Genomic DNA, 25,313 nt, shown 5'->3' on the forward strand with positions numbered 1-25,313 from the left:
GGGCAAAACTCTGCATCTAACACCTTGTCCTCCCTTGAGGCGCCCTGTGGCTGACTTAGGGATGGGCAACTCTGGGAGGGGGCCTCCATTTCCTTGCGCTTAAACAGTCTCTTCTCTTCAAGTAAGTTCTATCTTGGCCGTGATTCTGTTTCTGCTTCCTTCTTCCCATCACCCTCTCCACTCTCATTCCTTTTTTTCTTCCTCCTGGGATTTTTGGCAGAAGGAAAAGAGGAGGAATCCACTGCCAAGTCCTTTATTAAGGAAGGCTTGATGGTGATGTGGGCCTTCACTCACCAACCTTGCAGAGGCTGGGGGGAGGGGGCAAAGAGGGCAAACGAGGTTAAACCACTCCCAAGCTGGGGGTTGGGGAGGGCGAGGGGAGTGTCCCTCTGCATCTCAGCCTCCACCCAGCTGTGAGACGTCGGTGGTGAGGTTCCCAGAAGAATCCATCAGGGAGCATCCTGGCTGGGAGGGAGGAAACGGCCTGTTCCCTGGTGGGACTTCCTCTCTCACGGTGTGTGCGTTGGGGGTGGCGTGGGGGTTGTGTGTGTGTGTGGGTGGGGGCAAGGAAATACCCTTTTCCGAGCGATTGTGCCAGGCTCTATCACATTATCGTCGGCTCATTTACATCAGTTTCGCAGATGAGGCTTGGAGAGGTTAGTGGACTTGCCCAGGGCCGCTCGGCCTGTGCGCAGAGGAGCCCGTACGGACGCCAGGGGGGTCTGGCCTCGGGCTCTCGCCGGGACTGCAGGAGGCTCTCGGGCCTCCCCTCGGGGCCGCGCACAGGGGGCCCCCAGCAGGGGGCGCCCCGAGCCCCGGGCCCGGGCCGCGGGGCGCGCCTCCAGCCGGCGCCTGGGACGGGGCCTGCCGCTCCGCCCCCTCGGCTCCTCGGCGGCTCGGCGGGCGGGCGGGCTGCGGGCGGGGAGGAGAGCAGAGCCGAGCGCCGCGCGCCCCGCCGTGCCCGCCGCGCGCCCCGCCGCGCCCGCCCAGCGCAGCCTCCCGCCGTGAGTAGCGCCCGCGTGCGGGCCGGACGGGCGGGCCAGGGCGCGCGGGGCCGGGGCCGGGGCCGGGGCCGGGCCGGCGGGGCAGGTTGCTCCCCCGCGCCCTGTCGCGGTCCCCTGGCCCGCAGCCCCGGTCCCTGACGCCACCTCCCGGGGTTTGGGCCGCCCCGGACCTGCCCGCCGCGCCCCGGGGGCGCGCTCCGAAGCCCGGCGCTTTGACCCGAAGGACCGGGTGGGGGCGGCGGGCCCAAGCCTGGCACCCCGGGAGGAGATGGGAAACAGACTTTCATCAACTTAGCGCCCCGGGATGGTTAGAGCGCTACAGGTTGGGGGGCGGGGCGGGGCGGAGAGGGGCCGTCTTCTCCCCGTCAGCCGCCTCGCACACCTCCCCTCCCACTTGCGCACGGACGCGGTTCCAGAAGGCTGCCCCGCTCACAGTCAGCTTGCTTGTGGCCCAGTGAAGCGGTGGTCCCCGCCGTCAGGGGCCCGGGCCGGGGCCAGAGCTGGGTGGGAATGTGGGAATGCGGGTGGCCGGGAGGTCTGCAGCAGGCTGGGGTGGGTAGGAAGGCTTGTCAGCAGTTGACCCTGACTCTGGGCCGGGCATTGTGGATGTCTCAGGGCACGTGTGCGTCTGGCTAGTCCTCGCTGTAGCTTTGCGAGGTGGAAGTTAGTATCCTCACTTTAGGGAGGAGAAGGTGAGTCCCAGCGAGGTGGGCATTGAGGCCATGCAGGTAGTGCATGATTAGGGGTGCACCCTGGAAGACAGGGAGTCCTCGTTGGTTGCCTCAGAAGCAGGTGGGAAGGTCCCTGGAGGCTGGTGGAGAGAACACAGCCTCTGACACTTGTATTCTAGAATCCAGTGGAGGGCAGCTGGGGGCTGCCTCTATGGTTTCTGACTCTGTTGCCCAGCTGCCTCCATGTAAGGTGTTTCTGGGAGAGTCCTGGTGACTAAGGGGATCTGGTGCTTGGGTCTCTTCAGAAATACTTTCAGAGTCCTGTTCTTCCTCAAACCACCCATCTCCTAAGATGTGTTTTTAACATGTAAAGTGGCCCTACTGATGATTCAGCTGCTTTGAGAGAGGCTGGGGCAGGGGGTACAGGGGTGTGTTGAATAAAGGTGGGGGTGTGCTGGCCTAGAGCAAGTTTCCAGTTAACGGGAATGAGACCTGAACTGATCCTGACCATCTCCCCAGGGTTTCCCTCCTTACTGGATGTGAGAGCGAACAGGAACAAGCAGGCTGTCCAGTGGAGCTGGACCTTCACTAGAAAAATGGGGTTTTCTCGTGTCAACTTAGGCAAATTGCTGATCTCTGAGCCTGAGCTTCCTCATCAGAGGTAGCCTCTCTGAGCCTGGTCAAAGGCTCGAATGCATGGAGGGGCTCTGTGGACAGTCTCCTCAGAGCCTGAGTGTGATGATTCCTAATATGGGGGGAGGTATAAGAGGACAATCATGCCTGCCTCCTTGCAGTGGTCCCATTTTGCTGGCTGACACTGGGTGAAGATCTCTGAATGTCCCACAGAGTGAGCCGGGGCCAGTGAGTGAGAGGACTTCGAAGGGTTGAGGGTTTCCTGTGGGGGTGATCCTGTAGTCCTGGAGGGCTTCTCCCAAGTTATCCCTCGGGAGGCCAGTGATTTCCCCAACCCTGGTGCTACATTGGAGGGTTGAGGATGCTGTTATCAGAAGCCCAGGCCAGAACAGCTGGAGTGGGCTAGCTGGGTGACTTTCAAGCCCTGTCTGGACCTCAGTTTCCTTCTTTTGTCAGACAAGTGGGTTAAACCAGACAGCAGTGGGTTTTTAAACTTGGCCGCTCATGATGAATTCTTACACAGAACCCCAACCTATGGTATAGATAAAGTGGAAATGCTCTGGCTCCCCTTCCGCATGCTGGTGGCTCCTGAAGCAGAGTCTGGAAATCCCCTGGGTGATCTTTGAGGTCCTTTTTTGTGAGCTTCTAGGAAATCTGTGTTAAACCTCAGAAGGGTTGCCTACTATGAGCGTTGAGGGCAGGAGTGTGAGTCCTAATGATTCCATTAAGAGAAATGTAAGCATTAAGGTGGGCTTCATCCTTGGAATGTCTGGAGCAGATATCCTGTGCCTCTGACCAAAAGTTGTAGCTGTATCTCTCCCCTCTGCTGTGTGGTTTCATCTTTTCAGGGCCAGAAAGGTACCTGTGCCCTGTGGCCTTCTCTGGACCCTCACTGGTAACTATAATTCCACATCAGAATTTTTTCTCTTTAGTTTTATGTCTCTAAATTGATAAAAATTGATAAAATGCAAATTCCTCTTGGGGAGAGATATTAGGAAAAGACTTTTAAGTTGTTACTGGTTGTTTTTATCTGATGAGGCAGCTGAGCAACAACCTTGAGAAGGGAAACAGGGCTACTACATTTAAATCAACAGAACATTTAGGGAGTGCCTGTTGTATACCAGCTGCTACAAGGGGACAGATGTGAGATTGTCACAACCACTGTCCTCATGGGGCTCCAAGACAGTAGGTAGGAGAGAAGGAATTCACATTTGTTGGAACCTTCCAAACACTACATAAGTCATTTTACCTATGTTTATCTCATCTGTCAAAAAGCAGATCTTTTTTTTTTTTTATGATAGTCACACAGAGAGAGAGAGGCAAAAAGCAGATCTTAGTCTCATTTTTTATTATGTAAAATTTTGAGTGGATACAAAATAAGTGTACATATCACATATCCATGTAACCATTACCCAGAGCAAGAAGCAGCATTGCCAGCACCCAGAAACTTCCCTTGTGTCCCAGACATAACCCCCTATCCAAAGGTAACCACTATTCTGACTGTTAGTACCATTGATGAGTTTTGCCTAAGTGGAATCACATGGTATGTGATCTTTTGCGTCTGGCTTCTTTCATTCAACATTATGCTTATGAGTTTTATCTCTGGGGCTGCACATAGCAATAGTTTATTTTTATTGTGTATAATTCCATTGAATGGGTGTAACTCAATTTACTTATCTGTTCTTCTACTGATAGCCCTTTGGTTGTTTCTGATTTTTAGTTATCACTATAGCTGTTGTGAACATTCTAACATGGGCCATTTTGGAAAACATCTACCGGCTACTTCTCTTAGGTATGTCCGTAGAAACTGCCCAACAGATTTCCAAAGTGGTACTCCCAGAGTATACTTCTCCTTGAGGGTGTTTGAGAGTTCTGATTGCTCCATGTAGTCACCAACACTAGGCATTGTCCAGACTCATTTTCTTTGTAAGTAATTTGAAGCTCAGAAAAGTTGTACCATGTTCAGTGTGTGCCGAGGTAATAGAGTTGGGGTTCCAGCTCAGTCCTATGTGACTGTAGAATCTGTGCCTCCTCCTTCTGTGTTAGACATAGACAGTTATGAGCCAAAATATGAAAAGCCCTAACCCTAAAAATGTATGAAGAGACCTCTCTGGGAATTTAAGGGGGGAGGGGGACTTTAAGCTGTTTTGAAAAAGAGTCATGGAGCCTCACAGAGTTGGTGGCATTTGAGCCAGGCCTTATGGGAAGGGAGTGGTTTTGTTAGGAGGGCTCTCCAGGTGGGCCTTCCATGGAAAGGGCACAGCTTGAGCTGAGGAATGGCAAGGGTTAAAGTTTGGGGGGAATGGGAAAGGTCTACTTCGGCTGTAATATAGGATATGTAGGGGGAGAGGGCTAAGGCCGGAGAGTTTAGTTGGGGCCAGACTGATGGTCCTAGTTTGTCCTTGGGGAGGCTTCCTTGCCCCCTACCCCCTGGCTACTTCTGGAGCTCAAGGCAGGGACTCATAATTTTGCTAGGGAGCTGGGGCTGCTTCAAATCCAGTTCAGCTTCTGATTAGCAAATGAAGCTGGCCTGTTGCCAAATGGAGGATCTTAGCTGTTTTAGGGACTACTCTCAACAGAATTTTTAAAAAGTTTTATGCTTCCCTCTAGGTGTGTGAAGTGAGTAACCTCTCAGGATGCCTCAGGACCTACCTGATCCAAAAGAAGATGGTAGATAGCAGTCCTACCACCCTCTCGGCTAGTCTCAGGAAATTTGCCAGGATAGGGTTTGGGGGGTGCTGGTGAATGAGGAGTTCTAGCTTCTGATTTTGGTCAAGCCAAACTTTCCAGAAGGATCCCAAAACCTTTTCCCTAGAAGGGAATTCCTGTAGGAAGCAGAAACACAAATAGTGGCCTGCAATAAGCCAGATATTAACAGTAAATAATCACCTTTCTTATTTGCCTAAGAGTTTATGCCCTTATCACAAATGGATCCCGACATGGCTGTGTGAAGTAGATGATAGAGATGTCATCCATCAACCTTATTTACAGAGGAGGGGACTGAGGCCCAGAGGGTGCCAACCTGTGTGGGTTACGCAGCTAATACACACCCAGGCCAGTCTAGAACTGGGGCTCCTGGGAGCCTGCTCTTTTTCATATTCCGTGCTTGCTGGGCTCAGGTCAAGCACAGGGTGAAGACTGGGTAGGGAGAAGGATGTGTGATGGACCATGTGCATCAACAGGCAGGAATTCAGCAAGTGATCATGAGAGTATGGCCCAGGAGCCAGGCTAGCCTTGCCTGGGGGACCTCAAGAATGTGTGTCCCATGGAAGGGAGAGAGGCAGGCGGCATCTTGGTAACAGAGCAAGGGAGAGCGTTGGAGGAAAGAGGGTGAAATGTGTGTGTGTGTGTGTGTGTGTGTGTGTGTGTGTGTGTCTATGTATATATATATTCTCTGAGAGTTGTAACAGCTCCAGCCACTTGGCATTGATGAGACACACCCTTATGTAATGGAGCCTCCACCCAGTCTGGTGAAAACAGTCTTTTGGGGCTCATGGGGCCCCGGGCGTGGTTGATATCTGATCGGCAGTCAGGAGCAAAGTTGTCAATGCTAGCCAAAATGAGCTCTGAGAAGCCTTTGCTAATGACTCTTGAGAGACACATCCCCAGGCAGCTGGTTTATCTTTGTCATTTGCAGACTGTGCCCTGGGTCCTGCCCTTGGGGTGCTGTCCAGGGTGGCATGTGGCTGTCCCAGGAATGGGTGAGCTTCTTGGGGCAGGGAGATCCCAGGTAGGATGTAAACAGTCTTCTTCTGGTGGAGTGGTAAACACTCCCCATGGCTCAGAGTTGCCCTCTGGCTCTCACTGAGGTGCTCTGGGCAGGCAGTTAGGTCCGTTTTATAGGTGAGGCATCTGAGGCTCCTCTGACAAGGGATGAGGTCACAGAGCTACTTGTGGCAAAGTTGGCAACAGAACCTCCAGCTCCTAACTCCTGGTGCCTACTATAATTTGTCACACCACTCCTGTCCCTCTTTCCCTTGAGGTGATGAGTGAAATGGTTTACAAATCAGTTCAGACTTGCAGTTGGGTGGTATAAGCCCCCAAGGAAGCTGAGGTCATGGTAATCTCTTACCTTTCCTTTTTTTTTTTTTTTTTAGATTTATTTATTTATTCATGAGAATACACAGAGAGGAGAGAGAGAGAGGCAGAGACACAGGCAGAGGGAGAAGCAGGCTCCATGCAGGGAGCCTGATGTGGGACTCAATCCTGGGTCTCCAGGATCATGCCCTGGGCCGAAGGCAGCGCCAAACTGCTAAGCCACCCGAGCCACCCAATCCCTTACCTTTCCACTGCATTTTATAATTTACAAAATAATTTCATGATTTCCAGTGGTTTTACAGTATTAACCTCTTTAGCAGATGGGGAAGCTAAGTCTGGCAGTTTAAATGACTTGCCCAGGCAAGTGGGACTTGAACCCAGAACTTCTGACTCAAAGATGAATGCTTTTTCCTGCTTCATGGCAGCCTCTTTTTCTTTCCTTTTTTTTTTAATAAATTAATTTTTATTGGTGTTCAATTTACCAACATACAGAAAAACACCCAGTGCTCATCCCGTCAAGTGTCCCCCTCAGTGCCCGTCACCCATTCCCCCCACCCCCCGCCCTCCTCCCCTTCCACCACCCCTAGTTCGTTTCCCAGAGTTAGGAGTCTTTATGTTCTGTCTCCCTTCCTGATATTTCCCACACATTTCTTCTCCCTTCCCTTCTATTCCCTTTCACTATTATTTATATTCCCCAAATGAATGAGAACATACACTGCTTGTCCTTCTCCGATTGACTTATTTCACTCAGCATAATACCCTCCAGTTCCATCCACGTTGAAAGCAAATGGTGGGTATTTGTCGTTTCTAATGGCTGAGTAATATTCCATTGTATACATAAACCACATCTTCTTTATCCATTCATCTTTCGATGGACACCGAGGCTCCTTCCACAGTTTGGCTATTGTGGCCATTGCTGATAGAAACATCGGGGTGCAGGTGTCCCGACGTTTCATTGCATCTGAATCTTTGGGGTAAATCCCCAACAGTGCAATTGCTGGGTCGTAGGGCAGGTCTATTTTTAACTCTTTGAGGAACCTCCACACAGTTTTCCAGAGTGGCTGCACCAGTTCACATTCCCACCAACAGTGTAAGAGGGTTCCCTTTTCTCCGCATCCTCTCCAACATTTGTTGTTTCCTGCCTTGTTAATTTTCCCCCTTCTCACTGGTGTGAGGTGGTATCTCATTGTGGTTTTGTTTTTTTTTGTTTGTTTGTTTTTTTTTTTGTTTTGTTTTTTTTAATATTTTTTTTATTTTTTATTATTTATTTATGATAGTCACAGAGAGAGAGAGAGAGGCAGAGATATAGGCAGAGGGAGAAGCAGGCTCCATGCACCGGGAGCCTGATGTGGGATTCGATCCGGGTCTCCAGGATCGCGCCCTGGGCCAAAGGCAGGCGCCGAACCGCTGCGCCACCCAGGGATCCCCTCATTGTGGTTTTGATTTGTATTTCCCTGATGGCAAGTGATGCAGAGCATTTTCTCATGTGCATGTTGGCCATGTCCATGTCTTCCTCTGTGAGATTTCTCTTCATGTCTTTTGCCCATTTCATGATTGGATTGTTTGTTTCTTTGGTGTTGAGTTTAATAAGTTATTTATAGATTTTGGAAACTAGCCCTTTATCTGATATGTCATTTGCAAATATCTTCTCCCATTCTGTAGGTTGTCTTTTAGTTTTGTTGACTGTATCCTTTGCTGTGCAAAAGCTTCTTATCTTGATGAAGTCCCAATAGTTCATTTTTGCTTTTGTTTCTTTTGCCTTTGTGGATGTATCTTGCAAGAAGTTACTGTGGCCAAGTTCAAAAAGGGTGTTGCCTGTGTTCTCCTCTAGGATTTTTTTTTTTTTCCTCTAGGATTTTTATGGACTCTTGTCTTACATTTAGATCTCTCATCCATTTTGAGTTTATCTTTGTGTATGGTGAAAGAGAGTGGTCCAGTTTCATTCTTCTGCATGTGGATGTCCAATTTTCCCAACACCATTTATTGAAGAGACTGTCTTTCTTCCAGTGGATAGTCTTTCCTCCTTTGTCGAATATTAGTTGACCATAAAGTTGAGGGTCCACTTCTGGATTCTCTATTCTGTTCCATTGATCTATGTGTCTGTTTTTGTGCCAGTACCACACTGTCTTGATGACCACAGCTTTGTAGTACAATCTGAAATCTGGCATTGTGATGCCCCCAGCTATGGTTTTCTTTTTTAAAATTCCCCTGGCTATTTGGGGTCTTTTCTGATTCCACACAAATCTTAAAATAATTTGTTCTAACTCTCTGAAGAAAGTCCATGGTATTTTGATAGGGATTGCATTAAACGTGTAAATTGCCCTGGGTAACATTGACATTTTCACAATATTAATTCTGTCAATCCATGAGCATGGAATATTTTTCCATCTCTTTGTGTCTTCCTCAATTTCTTTCAGAAGTGTTCTATAGTTTTTAGGGTATAGATCCTTTACCTCTTTGGTTAGGTTTATTCCTAGGTATCTTATGCTTTTGGGTGCAGTTGTAAATGGGATTGACTCCTTAATTTCTCTTTCTTCAGTCTCATTGTTAGTGTATAGAAATGCCATTGATTTCTGGGCATTGGTTTTGTATCCTGCCACGCTACCAAATTGCTGTATGAGTTCTAGCAATCTTGGGGTGGAGGCTTTTGGGTTTTCTATGTAGAGTATCATGTCATCGGCGAAGAGGGAGAGTTTGACTTCTTCTTTGCCAATTTGAATGCCTTTAATGTCTTTTTGTTGTCTGATTGCTGAGGCGAGGACTTCCAGTACTATGTTGAACAGCAGTGGTGAGAGTGGACATCCCTATCTTGTTCCTGATCTTAGGGGAAAGGCTCCCAGTGCTTCCCCATTGAGAATGATATTTGCTGTGGGCTTTTCGTAGATGGCTTTTAAGATGTTGAGGAAAGTTCCCTCTATCCCAACACTCTGAAGTGTTTTGATCAGGAATGGATGCTGTATTTTGTCAAATGCTTTCTCTGCATCTAATGAGAGGATCATATGGTTCTTGGTTTTTCTCTTGCTGATATGATGAATCACATTGATGGTTTTACGAGTGTTGAACCAGCCTTGTGTCCCGGGGATAAATCCTTCTTGGTCATGGTGAATAATTTTCTTAATGTGTTGTTGGATCCTATTGGCTAGTATCTTGTTGAGAATTTTTGCATCCATGCTCATCAGGGATATTGGTCTGTAATTCTCCTTTTTGGTGGGGTCTTTGTCTGGTTTCGGAGGCAGCCTCTTTTTCACAGTAGATCTGAATTTCATGAGAACAAATGGCCAAAGTTGGCCATGGTGCTGTTTCTCTGAACTTGTTCAGAGCAGATCTGAAGAAGTGACGAGGACTCCTTTTCTGTCTCCTTAACAGGTTCAAATTGATATAAATCAAATAAAAACCAGACATCATCAGTCACTAGTGAGAATAGGCTTGAGGAGGGTAGTTCTTGAGGAACTAGGGCTGTGGATTATCGTTAAATTATAAACTCTAGACAGGGACGGCCTGGGTGGCTCAGCGGTTGAGTGTCTGCCTTCAACTCTGGGAATGATCCTGGGGTCCTGGGATTGAGTCTCGCATCAGGCTCCCTGCAAGGAGCCTACTTCCCCTCTGTCTCTGTCTCTGTCTCTGTCTCTGTGCAGCTCATGAATAAACAAATGAAATCTTAAAAAAAAATAACTCCCATGCAGCTGATAACTTTTTTTTAAATTTTATTTATTTTATTTTTTATTTTTTTTCAGCTGATAACTTTTAAGCCTGGACTCAGGCTTGCACCAATGTTCCTGGCTGGCCTGACCTTGGGTTTCTTTTGGTTTCAGGGCTGTATGCTCCAGGCCTCAATGAGGAGCTCAAACATGGAGACATTCAAGCAACAGAAGGTGGAGGACTTTTACGACATTGGAGAGGAGCTGGGGAGGTAAGAGCCTGGGAGAGGTGGAGGGGGCGCCTCTCCTGGTGTGCTTATTGTTTGATCGTGTAGGCATGAGCTTGTCACGGGACTTGTGGGAAGCCTTAAAAACAACCCTGAGGAATTCATCTTCATGTGTGGCTCCATAAGTAGTCATTTCTGTGGAAAGAACGACCTGCCAGGGGAAGGGACTAGAGTTCTTGAGCCCTGTGTTTTCAGTATAGCCTGTCTGACAGTTATGGGGAGTCTAAATGATTCTTGTTTCATTTTCTCACAAAGCCCTCCCCAGACTCTGCCCTGAGACCTGGCCTGTTGGTTTTCTTCTCTGAGCCCCACTTGGGATTCTCCATGGCTCCCAGGATTTTGTTTCATAAGCTCAGCGCCTGAATGGGAGGTGAAGTAATCCTCCTGAAAATGGATTTGCATTGGGTAACAGGCCACAGGAGCCTAGTCATGAAGGTTCCTAGGATCTGAGCGATTGGGTGCATTTTTGGGTTTGCTAAATCCAGAATGTAGCCAGGGATGAATTCTGAGATCTGAAAGTAGTTATTGTTTGGAAAGGAATGAAGATTTTTTTTTTCCTGAAGTTTTCTTCTTGCCTCCATTTCTAGAATCTGCTAATATTTAGATGGTTTTTTAGTGATTACAGAACACCAGCCCAAGGGTTTGATTTTCACCATGATGCCTGAGATGGAAATTCATTTCACTCACATTTTTCATGTGAGGAAACTGGTCCAAAGAGATTAGGCAAGTTGCTCGAAGTTGCTTAACCAGAGAGCGATGTAGCCAAGGTCTGGCCAGTCCAGTTTATACCTGCACACCTGTCATGCCTTTTCCAATAAGTACAGCACTTGCACACTTACCTGTGCTTATCAGTACAGCCAACCTCACCCCTTCACACCCCCAAGAGTAAAAACTTGGGGGTTTAAGGCTTTTGCTGTATCCATGATGCAAGACAGGAGGTCTTTCCCCTTTTTATAGAGCTCCTGGTTCAGGCCTAATTCTCTTACTTCAATTTTATTTTTAATTTTATTATTTTATTTATTTTTTATTTTTTAATTTTTTAAAAGATTTTATTTATTCATAAGAGACACACACACACACAGAGAGAGAGACACAGGCAGAGGGAGAAGCAGGCTCCATGCAGGGAGCCTGATGTGGGACTCGATCCCGGGACCCCAGGATCATGCCCTGGGCTGAAGGCGGCTGAGCCACCAGGGCTGCCCTAATTTTATTATTTTTAAAAGGTTTATTTATTTGAGAGAGAGAGAGAGAGAGAGAGAGAGAGAGAAAGAGAGAATATGAGTGGGGGAAGGGGCTGAGGGAGAGGGGGAGAGAATCCTCAGGCACACTCTCCTGGAGTGTGGAGCCTGATGCAAGGCTTGATCCCAGGACCCTGAGATCATGACCTGAGCTGAAATCAAAAGTTGGACATTCAACCAACTGAGCCACCCAGGCACCTCCATCTTTTCCCTTTTTTTTTTTTTTTTTAAAAAAAAGACGAAATAGAAAGAGCTTCAAAGCACTGAACCACCCAGGCGCCCCACTGTTTTTCATTTTTACCTATGCTGCTAGATGAAGCTCACAAACATAACACTGAGCAAAGGAAGCCAGACTCAAATGAGTCCATACTGTATAATTCCATTTGTGTGGCGTTCCAAACAGGCAAAATGAATCAGTGGTGCTAAAAGCCAGAATAGTGGTTATTGTTGAAGAACTAGGGACTGGAAGGGGCACGAGGGAGGTGCCTGGGAGGTGGGTATTGTTCTGTTTCTTGATCTGGGTTCTTGTTTCACGGATGCATTCTTTTCATGAAAATATATCAAGCCATACATGTTTATGTACATCTTCCGGTAGGCATGTCATACCTTAACTAAAACTGTGCATTGACAAACAGGGACTCTCTCACTCTCGTCCTGGTCTGGCCCCCAAAGCACATGTTTTTGATTCCTTTGGAGGCCTTCTATGTCTTTATGCTATAAGTGAGAGGACATCTCACTGCAGGATCCACCTTTGCATCAGGACAGCAGTGCCCTGGCTGGGGGTCCTCGGCTGTGACCCTGTGCATCTTGCCTGGTTTCTGGCTCCCAGCACCGAGTACAGGCGCTTGGCTGTGCTCCCATTTTGGCACCAGCCTGCTGGGGATGCTGGAGATTGTCTTTTTCTGGGAATGGTTGGAGAAATGCTGGCCTGTCGATTCTGGCTTCTCTCAGCCTTGGTAGCTGGGGCTGGGTAGAGCAGGGGACTATCCAAGCAGGACTTATAAAGAAAAACCTATCTAGGGGAGCCCAGGTGGCTCAGCAGTTTAGTGCTGCCTTCAGCCCAGGGCCTAATCTTGGAGACCCGGGATCGAGTCCCACGTCAGGCTTCCTGCATGGAGCCTGCTTCTCCCTCTGCCTGTGTCTCTGCCTCTTTCTCTCTCTGTCTCTCATGAATAAATAAAATCTTAATAAAAATAAAAACCTATCCAACTCCTCCTTTTTAGACAAGACCAGGACCAGAAAGAGGAAGTGACTTGTCTGAGGACACTCAGGGGTAGGGACTGGTGGTCTGACTCTTAGTCTAGGGCTCTGGCTATCACACCATCAGAACTCATGAAGCACAAATTCATTTTTGTTCTCATTCGAATGTTTCTGGGGAGTTGGGGAAAATATGTGGCAGGGTGTTTTTTCCCCTTTGACCTTGAGAGTAGGGTAGCAACTCTGAGAGTCAGAGTCAGGAGTGTGAGCATTTGGGAAGGAGTGATGTTCCCCAGAGGGATGTACGCCCAAAAATATGAGGTAATTTAATGTATATGATCTATATCATATAGTGATCAGCGCTTTCTCCTTTCCTATACTTATAGTACCTTCCTTTACTTAGATTATTGCATTAACATGAAGTGATAAAATGTTACGCCAAACCGATCTCAACAAGAAGCTAGTCCAAGTCTTGATTTTATAGACAAGGAAAGGGAGGCTGAGGGAGGGCAAGTGATTTGTCCAAGGTCACAGAATAAGCAATACAGAAAGTGGAACTCAAAGAAGCTTTTGAACTACACTGTGTTGGTTTAAACCGACAGATAAATGTTTATCTGTATGTTCATTCACCTTTTATCTACAGCTCTGGCTCTGCCGAGGAGCCTACCTCACCATGACCCCACACATGCCCTCTCTCCCTCCCCTTTCCCCTGGTGGAGACACAGTCGAATGTGCGCTGTACAAGGCACCCTGCTAGGCATGACACCTGCAAAATCCCCTTCTCTAAGGGCAGGAGCCTTGGGCCAGAGAAGGAGCCACTGTTCTTGAACCTCACCCTTCCTAAACAGAACTGAGGAATTCCCTGCGACATCCATATTGATAGGGCTGCCTGCCAGACCTGAGTCACCCTATGGGGTCCTCTGTGGTTAAGATTACACACTCAGCTTAGTCAGGGCAACCTCTTTTGGGGACAGAAACAAAACCTTCAGGAATGTGTAGAGCTCAGATTTACCCAGGCTGGGTTCTACAGCCCAGTCTAGCCACAAAGCACTATAGAGAAAACTGCAGCAACAGGTGTTTGGATTGCCCCATCTCAGTCCTTGGGAAAAGAGTTTCCGAGGTGAACTCTAAAGCAAAGGGGCTTTTATTCTTTTTAAATTCTTTTTTTAAAAATTTTATTTATTTATTCATGACAGACACAGAGAGAGAGACAGAGAGAGAGAGAGAGAGGCAGAGACACAGGCAGAGGGAGAAGCAGGCCCACTGCAGGGAACCCGATGTGGGACTCGATCCTGGGTCTTCAGGATCACATCCCGGGCCAAAGGCAGTGCCAAACTGCTGGGCCATCAGGGCTGCCTGCTTTTATTCTTTTTAAATTAAAAACTTTTTTTTGGAGGGAGTCACCTGGCTGGCTCAGTGGCTGAGCATCTGCCTTTTGCTCAGGGCGTGATCCCGGGGTCCTGGGATGGAGTCCCACATTGGGTTCCCCACAGAGAGCCCGCTTCTCCCTCTGGCTAAGTCTCTGCCTCTCGCTGTGTGCCTCTCATGAATAAATACATAAAATCTTTAAAAAGAAAACACTTTTTAAAAAAAGTTATAGAAGTAATGCATGGCAAATGTCATAAAGCTCTGAAGAGTCCAAGTAAAAAGTCAACTCCCTCCACCTTGTCTCATGCCCACAGCTGGACTTCGGTGATACTTTTCTTGTGTCACCTTTCAGAAGTTTTAAGTAAAGCAGGTGTATGTATGGGGATCACATAACCATAAAAACCTACAACTTACTTTTTTCACTTAATGAAATACATTGAATATATTTTTACAGCAATATATAAAGATCTGTGAGTCTTATTTTGGATGAAAGTTTTTTTTTTTCTTAAATAAAAAACTTAAGGGAAGTTAAGCCAATGAGAGATTAACAGCCTTAACTCAGCAACTATTTTTATTTCTCAGTCCTACCTTCTCATTTTTCCAGGGCTATTTCTCACACCCACACATGCCCTCCTCTTTTGTGTTTGCTTGAGGCACATATGCTCAGAGTTAACATTCCTCCCAAGTCCTGTGCTACTGGAGCAGTGCTTATGGCCCTGGGATCGCCCAGTGATGAGATGAGGCCTATCTCAAGTTCGTTTGTACAGGCTGTCAGCTCTTCGAAGGCAGGTTCTCTTATTTTGTTTGTTTGTTTAAGTTTTTATTTAAATTCCAGTTAGTTAACAGTGTAATATTAGTTTCAGGTGTACAGTACAGTGACTCAGCACTTCCATGCAGCACCAGTGTTCATCACAACAAATGTACTCCTCAATCCCCAACATCTATCTCCCTCCCTCCCCTCTCCTCCCCTCCCACTTTTCTACCCCTCCCCTAGGTCCTTTTTTTTTTTTTTTTAAAGATTTTATCTATTTATTTGAGAGAGAGAGAGAGAAGAGAGAGAGAGAGAGAGCACGAGCAGGGGGGAAGGGCAGAAGGAGAAGCAGACTCCCCGCTGAGCAGGGAGCCCTGTGTAGGGACTTGATCCCAGGACTCCAGGATCATGACCTGAGCCACCCGGGCACCCCTCCCCCTAGGTTCTTATTTTGAGCATCACTATAGCACTGAGACAAAAGCCAGAAGTCCTAACAACCTCTTTGATTTCTCCTTGCTCTTGCTGTTTTCCCTTACTCTTTGAAAATGAAACTTTTCCTTCAAGGTCCAGGTCAAATGCTGTCTCCCTGGCAAAGCCTGACCTACCTTACCTATTCCACCCCATTCCTTGTGTTTAAATACCTCTATTCTAGACGCATATCCGTATTAAGTGCTCAGGTCATCATACTTCATGTTACCTGAAAGGGTTCACCTGGTCATCTCTGCACGAGGATTCCTCCAAGCTAGGCTCCCCTCTGTAGTGTCCAGAGTAGGCCTTTTACACTTGATAGGTGCTCAGCCCCCACAGATACCCATCAGTGAACCGCAGCGCTGTCTGGAACCCACCTTGACTTAAAGCTGAGGCAGAAAACCTCAGCCAAGCCCCCAGCACGCCTCAAAGTCCATGATCGGCCAGGACTTTACAAACACAAAGTGGGAAACAAAATGCAGTAATTACCTTCATTTCCTGGGCACACATTATTATATTTAATCCTTGTAATATCCCAGGAAGCAGTTATCACTCCCACTTCACAGATGAAGAAATTCAGTCTTCAAAATGGTAGGTATCTGGCTCAAGAAATTCAGATTTTCTTTATCAAGGAGAAGCCAACTGGGAATTTCCACCTCTGTGCCACACAGCCAATCCCAGAGAAAGTCAGAAATAAAAGCCAGATACTTTTCTGGGCAAAGCACTGCCTGCTGCCCTGGCCTGGGATTTTTGTGCCTCTCTGATCACATACATGCTTATATTTCCTGTTGCTGGGAAGGTGAATGTGGCTGACATGTGTTAAGAATCTTCTGCGCTGGAATGCTGGGTGGCTCAGTGGTTGAGCATCTGCCTTTGGCTCAGGACATGATCCTGGGGTCCTGGGATCGAGTCCTGTATTAGGCTCCCTGCAGGGAGACTGCATCTCCTTATGCCTATGTCTCTGGCTCTCTCTCTGTGTCTTTATGAATGAATGGATAAAATATTTGTTAAAAACAACAACAACAACAAAAAAGAATCTTCTGCATTCACATCAGTGTCTGTACCAAGTACTTCCCATCCTTCCAGAATAACATGAGCTGGGTCACATTCCTACTACACAGATGAGGAAACTGAGACTCAGAGAAGTTTTACAGTGTACTCTTGTCCCTCGTACCAAAAGGCTTCCTTGCCATTAACACCAAGCTTGTCTTCTTCAGGCCCAGGAAGCTCTCAGCTTGGTGTTAGTGGCAAGGTAGCTTTTGGGCCATACTGTGCCCTGGGCAAGCCAGTGGTTTCTGAAAGATGAGTGGTATGTATGTGGATGCCTATGTTCACATCTATACTCTAGGTCATTATCACAGTCAAATGATCCTTCCTAGGCACCCACTGTACAATGGGCACTATGATGGATGTAGGACATTTAGGGCTTGGGCCTGGCCCCAGAAGAACTTAAGATCGTTTAGGGCACAGGAGTGCTCTCCTCAAATGAAATGAGAGATGGAACAGATCACAATCTAATAGGGGGACACCAAAAACATGTGCCAGCTGTTCAGAGGAGGAACTCCTCACCCTGTGTAGGACAGCACCTCACAGTCTAATGCAGGAGATGGCAGGTTATCACCCCAAGGTTAGGGCTCTGCCAGGAATTGAGGAACAGCAGGCCTAGGCTTGGGCAAGAGGACACATGGTGGGGGTTGAAGGTTGAAGGGATGGGGCTGGCAGGAGGACAGGCGACCGCCAAGGGCCCTGGATGATAGAGGCAATGGAAGAAGGAGGGAGGCGCTTTCATCACTCATTGTTAGGAAAACAAAGCACAAAGCCACTCAAACAAAGTGGCTGCATTGCCCACGCTTCCGTCAGAAGCTGGCACACAGGGCAAATCGTTTGCCCTGAGGGGTATGTCTTACTGAGCTCTGTTTGCATTATGAAAACTCTAAGAGTAGGAGGGAGGCACTTAGGTGTGGTGGTGGGTCACTGAAATAATTAGATACCTATATCTATAGTGTACACTCTCTTTTCTACTTCAACACCAGTATCTATGTCTGTGTTGTGTTGTTTTTGACTTGACATTGTTTTATTTATACCATTCCATGTATCCTGAATCCATATGACTTAAACATTTTTTGTTTCAATATAATTTCAAATTTAATTTAAAAAGTTTTCAGAATAAGAGAACTCCCATATAGCTTTTATTTTTTTTAATTTTATTTATTTATTAAGAGAGAGAGAGAGAGAGAGAGCAAATACCAAGCAGGCAGAGTGGCAGGCAGAGGGAGAGGGAGAAGCAGGCTCCTTGCTCAGCAGGGAGCTTGACGTGAGACTCAATTCCAGGACCCTGGGATCATGACCTGAGCTGAAGGCAGACACTCAACCAGCTGAGTCACCCAGGTGCCTCTCATATATCCTTTATTCAAATACACCAATTTTGAACATTTTTTTTAACCTTCTCTCTCCTTCCTTCCCCTCTTTCCTCCTCCTCCCCCTGCCCCTCTCCCTTCTTTCTCCTTCCTTTCTGTCTGTCTGTCTCTTATTGCTTCTGAACCATTTGAAAATAGGTTGCAGACATTATGCCTCTTTATCCCTTAATACTTGATTATGCATCTCTGAAGGGCTTGACTATTCTCTTTCACATCTAGAGAACAGTTTTCAACTTCAGGACATTTAACTCTGATAAAATATTTTTATCAATGCTATCACCCTCATTGCAATTTCGTCATTTGTTTTTTTTTTTTTTTTTAAGATTGTATTTATTTATTCATGAGAGACAGAGAGAGAGAGGCAGAGACATAGAGGGGAGAAACAAGCTCCCTGTGGGGAGCCCGATGTGGGACTCGATACCAGGACCCCAGGATCACGACCTGAGCCAAAGGCAGACACTCAACCACTGAGCCACCCAAGTGCCCCTCCATGAGTGTTCTTTTTTTTTTTTTAAGATTGTATTTATTTATTCATGAGAGACACACAGAGGCAGAGACACAGGCAGAGGGAGAAACAGGTTCCATGCAGGGAGCCCCATGTGGGACTCGATCCCAGGACCCCAGGATCACAGTCTGCCATACAGACATTGCCGGTTTACTTAAGCTCCCCCTGTTGTTTCTCACTACTAAAAATAAATGTTTCTGTGGACATTTGTTTAATTTCCTCTCTGCGTTATTTCTGCTGGGCGTATTCGCCGAGGTGGAATACTGGGTCGAAGGTCATGACTGATTTGTGTCATAGTTGAAACTGGAGACCGAATGGGTTTACTGGGTCACCAGTAGATGCTCATTTCCATGTGGCTTTGCCGAAACGCTTTCATCGATCTTGTGTGTTTTGGGGACTTTGAGAGTGTTGTAAAGAAGCCTTCCAGTTTTCACGGCGGGAACGTTTAAAGCGGTCGAGTTCTTCTGTGCTTCTCCCTTTGTTCCAACCTTTTTTCCTCTCTCTGACTTTGCCCTCTTTCGTGGTGTTTACATGTCATGACATTTTCAATCATTGGATAATTTGAAGTTTTGAAAGCAAGACAAGGTGGGTAAGGCAAATGTAATCACTCCCATTTTATAAATGATGCAGATGAGGTTCCGGATATGTCTGTGATCCAGCCGTGCCAGGACCAGAGGCAGAGAGCTCTTGCCTGTGGCCTGATGGTGTGGCCTCCCTCCCCTCAGAGGCGGAGGGGATCCAAGGTCTGCAGGAGACCACAGAACTCCAGCAGAAGCTTCTGCTTCTTTGTCCGTACTTTTAGAAGCTGGCTGGAAGGGGTCTCCAGGTTTTTGAGAGCTCTGGGGGAAGGGCTGCCTGGGGAAGGGCCTGCTTCTGAGGGCAAAGGAGAGAACATGGTTACCCTGTACTTCTTGCTGAGGAAATCCACGTGAGGGGTAAGAGCTGAGGCTAGTTGTAGGAGTTTGGGCCTTAGGTACCCATCACTTTAGTGGCAGTCAAGCAGCTCAGGCTCTGGCCATGCAGGTAGGAGGTTGGAGGAGACCTTGATGCTTCCAGTCTTCCCACAGAGGTGATGGCTGTGGCTTTCAGTGTCCCTCTGGGATATTGGCCCAGACTCAAAGCAGCCTTCACCAGGCTTTAGAGCCCAAGAACTTTAACCTGTAAGGAGTCCTACCCTGTCTAGTGTGGGGGGTAGAAACCTATAACCCTATAGCCACATCTGCTCTGCCACTTGTCTGAGTGGCCCTGGGGCTATGAACAGATTTTACAGATGAACAGTTTCAACGGATTTGATGATAGGGAACACTGACTTTGGACCCCGGTTAAGCAAAATGTTACCCCTCTCCCACCAAAAATGTTCCATTCTTCTTATTGGAAGATCTGTATTACAAAAACAAAAACAAACAAAAATAAAATAAAACTCCATATTATATTTTGAATTTCATCAACTAAATATTTATGGAGATTTTGTTTTCTTCTTCCTTATGTAGATTACCTTGATTTTGCTTCTTGGTCCACAATGCAGAAATTATTTACTATCTGGCTCTTTGTGGAAAAAGGTGACTACTCCTGATTTCCTTCAGTAGAGTTTGTTATTTAAGCAATAAAACTTTTCAAAAGGGGATTATTATGGGCTGGGGGGCAGGATATATAGCGATCAAAGTGAAGGTGCCATTATAGAAAAGGCAAAAGAAGGGATGAGCAGAGGTCTACCTGGCTCTCTTCCTTGCCCTCCCTCTCGTAGCCTTCAAGGAACCTCCGAGAAGGCCGTTTCAGAGCCAATGTCTACCTAGGTTGATCCTGTCCTCTCAGGATGCCTGGGTGGCTCAGTGGTTGAGCATCTGCATTTGGTTCAGGATGTGATCTTGGGGTTCCAGGATTAAATTCTCACATCAGGCTTTACAAAGGGAGCCTGCTTCTCCCTCTGCCTATGTCTCTGCCTCTCTCTCTTTATCTCTCATGAATAAATAAATAAAATCTAAAAAAAAAAAAAAATCCTGTCATCTTCAGAGAGTGCTGGGATAAGAAGAAGGGAAAGGAGCTCTGGGTGTCTTCTCTAAATCTGGTCCTGCACTAGCCACAGGAGTTCATTACCTGGTTTAATCCTCGTGCAGCCTATGTGATGATAGGTCTTTCTCCCATTTTGCAGATGAAGCTGGAGTTTAGTGAGCTTGGCTGACTTGCCATGGTAGGTGTCAGCGAGGATTTAAGCCCATGACTCTGACTCCTAGTCCAACACTTTCTTGGAGATACCCAGATGTCCTGAATTTTCTTTCTGCCTGAGACCTTCGGGTCTCCTCCAGAGAACAAAGAAGGAGGTTGATACAATTGTTTCCTGCTCTTGGTGGGCTTTTTTTTTTTTTTTTTAATATTTTATTTATTTATTCATGAGAGACACAGGCAGAGAGAGAAGCAGGCTCCATGCAGGGAGCCTGATGTAGGACTCGATTCTGGGACTCCAAGATCACACCCTGGGCCAAAGGCAGGCGCTAAACTGCTGAGCCACCCAGGGATCCACCTGGTAGGCTATTGAAGGAGGTCTGGTGAGAGCCTAGTTGTCCTGAATCTGGTGTACCTCCAAGGCTGGCTCCCTGCTCACCCTTTGCCCTTGGTGGCCAGCATCTAAACCTGAGGCCTCAGGACCCTAATCTTGAATTCTGAGCTGCTGGTGCCCTGGCATCCTGGCCACCAGGCCTGGGGGAGGATGAAATAAGCTTCCCTCCTTGGGGTGAGGTTAATTTGGTACCCTGGGGAAGGACCTCTAAGCTAAAGGGGGTAAGTTAGCTGAAGGGTGGTTCTGGGAGGGAAAAAAAGCATTTCTACCAGGCTTAGGGAGGAGAGCCTTGCTTCTCTCTCCTCTGTCCTCCCTTCCCAGCTGAGAAGACAGGGCAAGGGGAAAAGAGCAGCTGAGGGACTCAGGGCAGGAGACTGGCGAGCCCTAGCTTGGCAGTGACTATTCTGGGTGCAGGAGCCACAAGGCCCGGTTTTGATTTTGACTCTGCTCCTGGGAGCTTTTAGACCTCCGGCAGCTTCACTCTCACAGGCTCTGTTTCTTCATCCTAAGATGGTCCCCATCTCACAGGATTGTTGAAATACCACATGTGGAATCTGAGTCTCTTCATGTTTTCCAGCCTTCTGGGGTCCCATTCTTTAATGTCCAAATAAGAATAACGAGCATTCCATTCCAGGGCAACAGGAAGTCCTCTTCCTAATCCAGCCTTTCTGGCTCTCCCTGGGGAGTACTCATATCCTTCTCTGAGTCTCAAGGCCTTGGGCTTGGGGGCTTCTTCCTCCTGTGAGACAAAGCTGGGCTCCCTCTGTGACCTTGGCTCAGGCATGGACTCAGGCCCATTTCTGAGTGCCTTCTCTCACCACCAAGACTGGTTGCAGGGTTTGCTGAGTTTCTCCTAAAGCTTGAGGGTAATGAAAGGAATTTCTGCACAGAGATGGCTTAAAGTGTGGTAGCAGAACCCTCTGCTCCTTTGACTCCTGACCTCTGTCATGATGCTGGGGCTTCCAGGACCCCACCCAAGGCCCCAAATCTGCTACCATTCTTTATGCTTACTACCCAGGGGAGACCCCCTATCCTTCAGATAGCGCCAGGTTAGCTCCTTGTTGCAACCTGTCCCTGAATGGACCCTGAATCAAAGGCCCTTTAATATTTTTCCCAAAGAGGGCAGCCTGGGTGGCTCGGCAGTTTAGCATTGCCTTCAGCCCAGGGTGTGATCCTGGAAACCAGGGATTGAGTCCCACATTAGGCTCCCTGCATGGAGCCTGCTTCTCCCTCTGCCTGTGTCTCTGCCTCTCTGTCTCTGTCTCTTTCTGTGTCTCTCATGAATAAATAAATAAACTCTTAAAAAAAATTTTTTTTCCCAAACAAAAGCCATCTTTGACCTATACCCACTTTGCCCCCATGAGGGAGTCTTCTGTCTCCCTTAGTACATGGTAACAGCTCTCAGCAACTTTCAAAATGCCACTTTTCCCATTCCTGCCATAGATGTGAGGGGCATAGCTGGGCATCCACCTACCAAATGGTAACAGATATGGACATCATTGTGCTGAAAGCCTGGCCGTCAGTTCTGGAGAGCTTATGGAGAGGAGCTGGGTTGGGCAGCTTCTCTGTTACCTCATTTGATGGGGAGACTCCTGATCAGGGTAAGCAAACAGGTGGGAAGTCACTGTCCCCATTTTACAGATTAGGAAACAGAGGCACAAGATCCAGTCCCTACCCTGGAGAGCAGAAGGGCCAGACTGAGTGGAGTTAAGGCTGTGTGTCCGCAGAGGTTTATAAACACAGGTCCATGTAGCAATCTTGAAAATATTTCTTAGAGAAAGAGATCTTATAAAACACTCTCAGAGCTAGCTAACTCTGTAGCATTTTTAGAGATTGGGGTCTTGAAATTCTTTCTGATGTCTCATCAGAGCAATTCTTTTTTTTCTTTCTTTTTTTTTTTTTTATGATAGTCACAGAGAGAGAGAGAGAGAGAGAGGCAGAGACACAGGCTGAGGAAGAAGCAGGCTCCATGCACCGGGAGCCCGATGTGGGATTCGATCCCGGGTCTCCAGGATCGCGCCCTGGGCCAAAGGCAGGCGCCAAACCGTTGCGCCACCCAGGGATCCCCATCAGAGCAATTCTGATGTAGGATCATTCCTGGAGGCCACACACGTCTGAGAAGATGTTAGATCCCTGCTGGTCAGGGAGCGCTGCCAGGTGCTGGCTAGGCTGGCTGGCTCCACTCCCACCTCTCTACGTCCTGTGGTTCCCAGTGCTGCTACCTTTCAGGAAGGTCTGTGGCTGGGCTGCTCTAATGGGACAGCTGAACCACTCCTCTTCGGGACACAGCCAAGAATGTGTCCCTCAGAGTTGGGGGTCAAACTTATAAAAAACCGACTACTACTGACTGCCTGTATGACTGTGACCTTGAGCAAATTACTTCACCTCTCTGAGCCTTGGTTTTCTCATCTGTGAAATGGGAGACATACCACCTGCCTTATCAAGCCAGGATGTGAATCGATAGCTCTCTCGATTCTAGAGAATTGAAAGAGATTAAGACAGACACATGTAGGGGTGCCTGGGTGGCTCAGTTGGTTAGCGTCTGGCTCTTGGCTTCAGCTCAGGTCTTGATCTCAGGGTTATGAGTTCAAGCCCCATGTCGGGCTACTTAAAAAAAGAGTGAAACATGCACCACCATGGTTGTGATCCTAGGCAGTACATCTGAATCACACAGGAGGTTTAAAACCTACAAAGAAACCTGGGGCACCTGCTGACTCAGTTGGTAGAGCATGTGACTCTTAAATCTTGAAGGTGTAGCTTCAAGCCCCACACTGGGTAGAGAGATTATTTAAAAATAAAATCTTACAAACAAACATGCCTACATGCCAGGGAATTGAGCTCTAGAAGGCCTGGTGTGGGGCTCTGTATTTTTGTAAGTTGTCCCAATTTGTGTAGAATATACAATTGGATCTGAGATCACTTCTTCAAAATAGTTCTTGAGACACACCACCTAGCAGGCTCTCAGAGATAACGGTTTCTTCCTTTCTTCCCCTGATGGAGCAAGTCTCTGTATTATCCTCTGTTAATTTTACCTCTTTGCCTTTGCTCACAGCCACCCCTGCTGAGATGCCACCCTCCCTGCCTCCTCTGCCCTCCCCCGCAACCCCCTGCTTTTGCATGGTGTCTACTATCCTCAACATTCCTTTCTTGCTAGAACTATTCTCTTCCCGCTCCCCTACCCCAGTAGAGTGGGGCGGGGCTGGTTCTTGTGCAGGGGGAGCCCCTGATTGACCTCAAAGTGACCCATTCATTGGCTAGCTGGTATCCTATGAGATGCCTGAGCTAAAACAGCTCTGCCCACTAGGAGCTATGATACTTAGCTAAAAGCCAATTAACCGGCTTCTCTCTGAGACTTGACTCAGAGTGTGAGGAGGGCATGGAGCAGCCACTGATTCTACAATCTGATTCTTTTATGGCCTCTAGGTTCACTTCCCATTCCTGCATGTTTCTCCCAGTGACTACCGTTCCCTTAAAGAGTTCGAGTAGCAGGCTTCTCCAGTGTTGTCTACTCTCACCCATGCATGGAGCCTAGCTCTGGCCGCTTCCTCCTGGAAGCCTGCCCAAACTAATGCAGGCATGTTGACTGCAGGCTGGGTTGGGAGTGTCTACAGTCCTACAATATATGTGGATACTCTTGTCATTATTTGCTCACGAGTCTGCTTTCACTGTGTTTTACACTACCTCTTGACAAACAGCTGCCCTAAATCAGCTCACAGTCCAGCAAGTTTTCTGATCACAGGATCTGGAGGCCATTCTGTTTTATTTCCTAGTGCCTTACGTAGTGATTGGCATATGGTGGGTACATAATTAATGTTCAGATGAGTTCTGGTTTCAGTTGGCTCCATTCTGTAGTCTCTATTCTGGCTTTGCACCATGACCTCAGTCATGTTTCTCCTCTTCTCTGGTCCTCAGTCCCTCTTTTCCTGTTTAGAACATGGCCACCTCCATGGCGTGGCACAGCTGGAGAAGGCTTTGGGAGATAGGAGCTAAGTGGGGCACTGAGGAGTGGTTCGAATTGAGACCTGAGGCTGAATTGGGGAGGGTGGGCATTCCAGATATACCTGAGCCTCCCAAATGAGCAGGAACATGCAAGGTATGTTTGCAGGGGGTGGGTCCCTTGGAAACTAGGTGACCAACTCTGGTCAGAGAGCAGTGGGCAAGCCCAGAGTAGCAAACAGAAGATGGACAAAAATCTTAGCTAGCCGTTAAAGATTTAATGGTATTGGTTACAGGGGTGGGTGGGGCAGAGATGGAGGGGAAGGTAGGACTAGGGATGATTTAACAGTTGTTTTTTTTTTTTTTAAGATTTTATTTATTTATTCATGAGAGACACACAGAGAGAGGCAGAGACACACGCAGAGGGAGAAGCAGGCTTTCTGCGGGGAGCCCATTGTGGGACTTGATCCCAGGACTCTGGGATCATGACCTGAGCCAAAGGCAGATGCTCAACCACTGAGCCACCCAGCACCCAACGTTTTTTTATTTATACTTCTCTGTATCTTCTAAAAAACATTTAATATATATTTATGTTATAGAGAACATAA

At 47.5% G+C, this 25,313-nt stretch overlaps 1 protein-coding gene across 5 annotated transcripts in view; it reads left to right on the forward strand.

Moving 5' to 3' along the window:
* Positions 1 to 393: 393 nt before the first annotated feature.
* DAPK2 (death associated protein kinase 2) overlaps positions 394 to 25,313 on the forward strand; it is a 126,553-nt gene continuing 101,633 nt past the window's right edge. Inside the window, exons 1-2 of one of the 5 annotated variants that reach the window (XM_041743425.1) lie at positions 394 to 514; positions 10,159 to 10,256. In XM_041743425.1, coding sequence (XP_041599359.1) covers positions 10,165 to 10,256 — 92 coding nt within the window. In that variant the 5' untranslated portion in view covers positions 394 to 514; positions 10,159 to 10,164. Of the gene's footprint in view, positions 515 to 580; positions 657 to 950; positions 1,005 to 4,024; positions 4,101 to 10,158; positions 10,257 to 25,313 lie in introns of those variants that run through there. The other 4 variants (XM_041743423.1, XM_041743428.1, XM_041743424.1 and 1 more) reach the window with 4 other exon arrangements.

Source organism: Vulpes lagopus, chromosome 2, assembly GCF_018345385.1.
Source record: "Vulpes lagopus strain Blue_001 chromosome 2, ASM1834538v1, whole genome shotgun sequence".
NCBI classification, from domain to species: domain Eukaryota; kingdom Metazoa; phylum Chordata; class Mammalia; order Carnivora; family Canidae; genus Vulpes; species Vulpes lagopus.